Raw genomic sequence first — 3,393 nt, forward strand, 5'->3', positions numbered from 1 at the left:
TCAAAAACAATCTCTAATAAATACACAGACACATCATAAATATTAAGCGTAAGATAAATCTTTAATGAATAGCAACCCGATGGGAAATTTTTTAATAAGAAATTACAATTATGTCAACATTAAAATTTAGTTATGTGTTTAGTAAATTCATGAATTACTGATTGATGATAAAACATGTGGAATATATCGTCCCCTTCTCCTTCAACATCTGACATCTCAAAAAACATGGCTATCAGTCACCCAACTCCACTAGTTCACACGCCTACTAGATGAAATTTCTAACTCATCTTCTACCCCTATGTGACATAAAGAAGATAAAGTAGATCTCAATTTTCTAGAGACAACCTGTGATTTTGCCCCCTTTTCTAGTTGTCAGGTCTTACTCCACCAAAGCTCTATTAAACCCAAAATAGAAAACCAAAGAACTCAGTGGATATAATAAAAGAGTTCGTTTAGCATTTTTATTTACTACTACGTCTGAAAATTACTCGTTTGAATGATTACTCAATGAAGTTCTTCAGTTTTATTCCAACAATTTCCTTTCAACAATTGATGTTATCCATCCAAATAAACTGAAAAATAAATAACATAGATGACATGGATATACCAAAAGTCAAAGTTGACACAGTAAAAATTATAACGCCACAACACGTTAGTAGTATTAATTCAATACTGTAAAATTTTATCACACTATCTAAAGCATGGTCTCCAAGTATTTTACTCAACCATCTTACTCCGCGAGCTACCAGACACTGACATTTGATGGTAACTTCCGATGCAGAAGCAACACATTTGAAATAAAAGGCTCACTTTTTTGTACAGATTGGTTGAGTTAATGGCAGACAAAGCAATCTCGCCTTTGTAGTTACAGCTTAACAGTAGAAGCCATCTGCAGAAGAGCGATATGTTGAGTGTTAAGAACATATACATACAATAACATTAACTAGTTTTCTCAACACCCAATGGACAAGAATTGTCAATTAAAATACACACACAAAGAAAAAAAACAGCAAACGTATATAATGTAAAGTCCACTAAGGAATTTCAAACAGAAATTCCCTATAGAACAACTCATCAAAAAAATATGGAAGTAAAGCTTAGAAAGGCATAAGAAACAAATTACCATTCATATCCATCAACCTCATTCATGATGACGGTCAAAAATATTCTTATACATACTATACTTGTAGGTTGTTTATGCCCGTTTTTTAAGAAATGTGCAACTCAGGAGAAAGAACTTACATTTGAAAAGTTCTACAGTCAATCTGCATTTGTTTCATCTCGAATAAAAGAAAAGGCTGACATATGGCAAGAAACAGATTCAAACTGTGCCAAATAATTATAGCAGCTACATTTACTAATCACCAGCTTACCACCATGGTACATAGAAAGCTTCTGTTCCCAAGTAGTCGAAATGAATCATTGAAAAGACATCCAGCCATATACAAATATGAATTACTAGGTCAAGTATTAGCATGAGAAAAAAACAATGTCACGTAGCATATGGCTCAGATTTCAAACAAATCAAGAGGTACCAAGGAAGAACAAGTTAATCGATTAGGTAATAGAAACTTGATAAACATTCTCAGGCAATCATGATTATACATCTATAACTGAAAAAAAAACATAAACAGAGGGATGAAATGAACCTTTAGTTCATTCACGAAGCAGCTGTCTGAAACTTCTGTAACATATCACAATATGGAGTTTCTCTTATAAATCCCCATTGACGACGCTGCATCTCAACACGACAATTCTGAGCAAGAATGTTAAAATAATCCCTCTCTATGTGCCGCTCAATTGCTATACGATCCGGGCTACCAGGTGGATACTTTTCCTCAAAATTTGTTGATTTCACAAAAAAATTGACACCCTTTTGAGTGGTAAACTGGAATTCATAAGGGTAGGAATGGGAAAGAGCATATATAGGTTCTGAGGATGGCAAGAAGTTCAAAAGCAATATTAACAGCACAGGAAGCAATTGAATCAGAGTCCTAAAACCACCACCCGAGCCCTGATCAGCTGTCCTGTTTCCCATTCCAGTGCCAAAATTGAAAGTACGGAAATGTGTTGTCGTAGGGGCCATTCCACCGAAGAAAAAGTTTCTAAATATCTCCTCTGCATCAACATCACCTTCATAAAACCCATTAAATCCATTTGCACCATGTCTTGTAGTCCGTCTCTCATAAACTGGCTCATCAGACCCAACAACATCGTATTTTTTCCGACTCTCCTCATTACTTAGACACTGAAACGCTTTCGATACAGCCTTAAACGCTTCTTCAGCACCAGGGGCATTGTTTTTATCTGGATGAACCTTTAAAGACAACTTCCTATACGCCTTTCGAACATCCTCAGTGCTACAACTCTTCTCCAATCCCAAAATCTCATAATAATCCTTCTTCTTTTTAATTTTCCTCACAATCTCAATCTGCTCCTCTGTATAAATTGCCGATGTCGAAGATTCAGAAGACCCGGATGCAGGAACTCTCCGGCGAATCGAAGGCTGATCGGACGGTTTGGAAGAAGAGGTATCAGACGACCTATTCCCAGATTCACCAGCATCCCCACCTAAATCTTCACTGGAAACGTTCTGAATTTCCGATAAGAGATCGTCAACGGAAAGCGTCGGATCAAGACGAAGAGCTTTATTCACAAATTTTAGGGCACGGGTACGGTTCCCAGCTTCCAAAGATTCTTTCCCAATTTTCAAACATTTCAAAGCATCATCTTTATTACCCTCCATCACAAAAATCGCAAAGACCTAACCGCAATTCCCTTCAAGAAGAAGGGGGGAAAACAATTACATTCCTAATCGGAGACTATATATTGAGATTGGGGAAAAGAAATTGAAGAAGAGTAATTAATTACATATTTGATCTACAGTTTGAAATTCGATGAGTACAAGAATCTACAAAGAGGAATTGAACTTACAGATGGTGGTGAAGAAGACGATTGAGAAACTGTAAGATGTCGTCAATGAAACCGCATGGATATGGATGGCTCCGAATAGAGAAATCTAGGGATTGTAGAGCTTCATGGAAGGAGAAAAGTTGGGAAATTGAGAACCGTATTTAAGTCGATGGACGACGCGTTTGGGACTGATGATGTAAAGTGGCGTTTTATAGGCCAATTTTTAACTGATACCATCGAATGCAACTCTATCACCACATCATAATATCATATCACCAAATTGAATTTGCTCTTAGCTTTATATTTAAATTTGAGGGTAAATTAATTTTCATTCCAAACTTTTCTTTAATCAAATTTCACCACAAATCTTCAATAATGTGATTTAAGGTGAAGCATAGTCCATCCATGATAATCTAAAAAGGAGACTCATTTGTTCACTAATTGTTTATCATTCTTATTGTAATGAAAGAAATGTAGGTT

At 36.0% G+C, this 3,393-nt stretch overlaps 1 protein-coding gene across 3 annotated transcripts; it reads right to left on the bottom strand.

Annotated features, from left to right (window-relative positions):
- Window positions 1-497: 497 nt before the first annotated feature.
- Window positions 498-3,171, bottom strand: LOC103487461 (chaperone protein dnaJ 49-like). 3 transcript variants are annotated; one of them, XM_008445790.3, is made up of 3 exons: window positions 2,935-3,171; window positions 1,650-2,778; window positions 498-889 (listed from the first exon to the last, which is right to left on the bottom strand). In XM_008445790.3, the coding sequence occupies exon 2, from the start codon at window positions 2,744-2,746 to the stop codon at window positions 1,661-1,663; it is 1,086 nt and encodes a 361-aa protein (XP_008444012.1). In that variant the 5' UTR covers window positions 2,747-2,778; window positions 2,935-3,171; the 3' UTR covers window positions 498-889; window positions 1,650-1,660. The 3 variants fall into 3 exon arrangements, with proteins under 3 accessions (XP_008444012.1, XP_008444015.1, XP_008444014.1); XM_008445793.3 differs by having other exon boundaries at window positions 1,650-2,764; window positions 2,935-3,113; XM_008445792.3 differs by having other exon boundaries at window positions 1,650-2,822; window positions 2,935-3,113.
- Window positions 3,172-3,393: the final 222 nt, after the last annotated feature.

The sequence above is a fragment of the Cucumis melo genome, chromosome 2 (genome assembly GCF_025177605.1).
Source record: "Cucumis melo cultivar AY chromosome 2, USDA_Cmelo_AY_1.0, whole genome shotgun sequence".
In the NCBI taxonomy this organism is placed as follows: Eukaryota; Viridiplantae; Streptophyta; class Magnoliopsida; order Cucurbitales; family Cucurbitaceae; genus Cucumis; species Cucumis melo.

Bases quoted from the DNA above. Each gene is read 5' to 3' on its own strand.
- LOC103487461 (XM_008445790.3), bottom strand. From the start codon at position 2,746: ATGGAGGGTAATAAAGATGATGCTTTGAAATGTTTGAAAATTGGGAAA.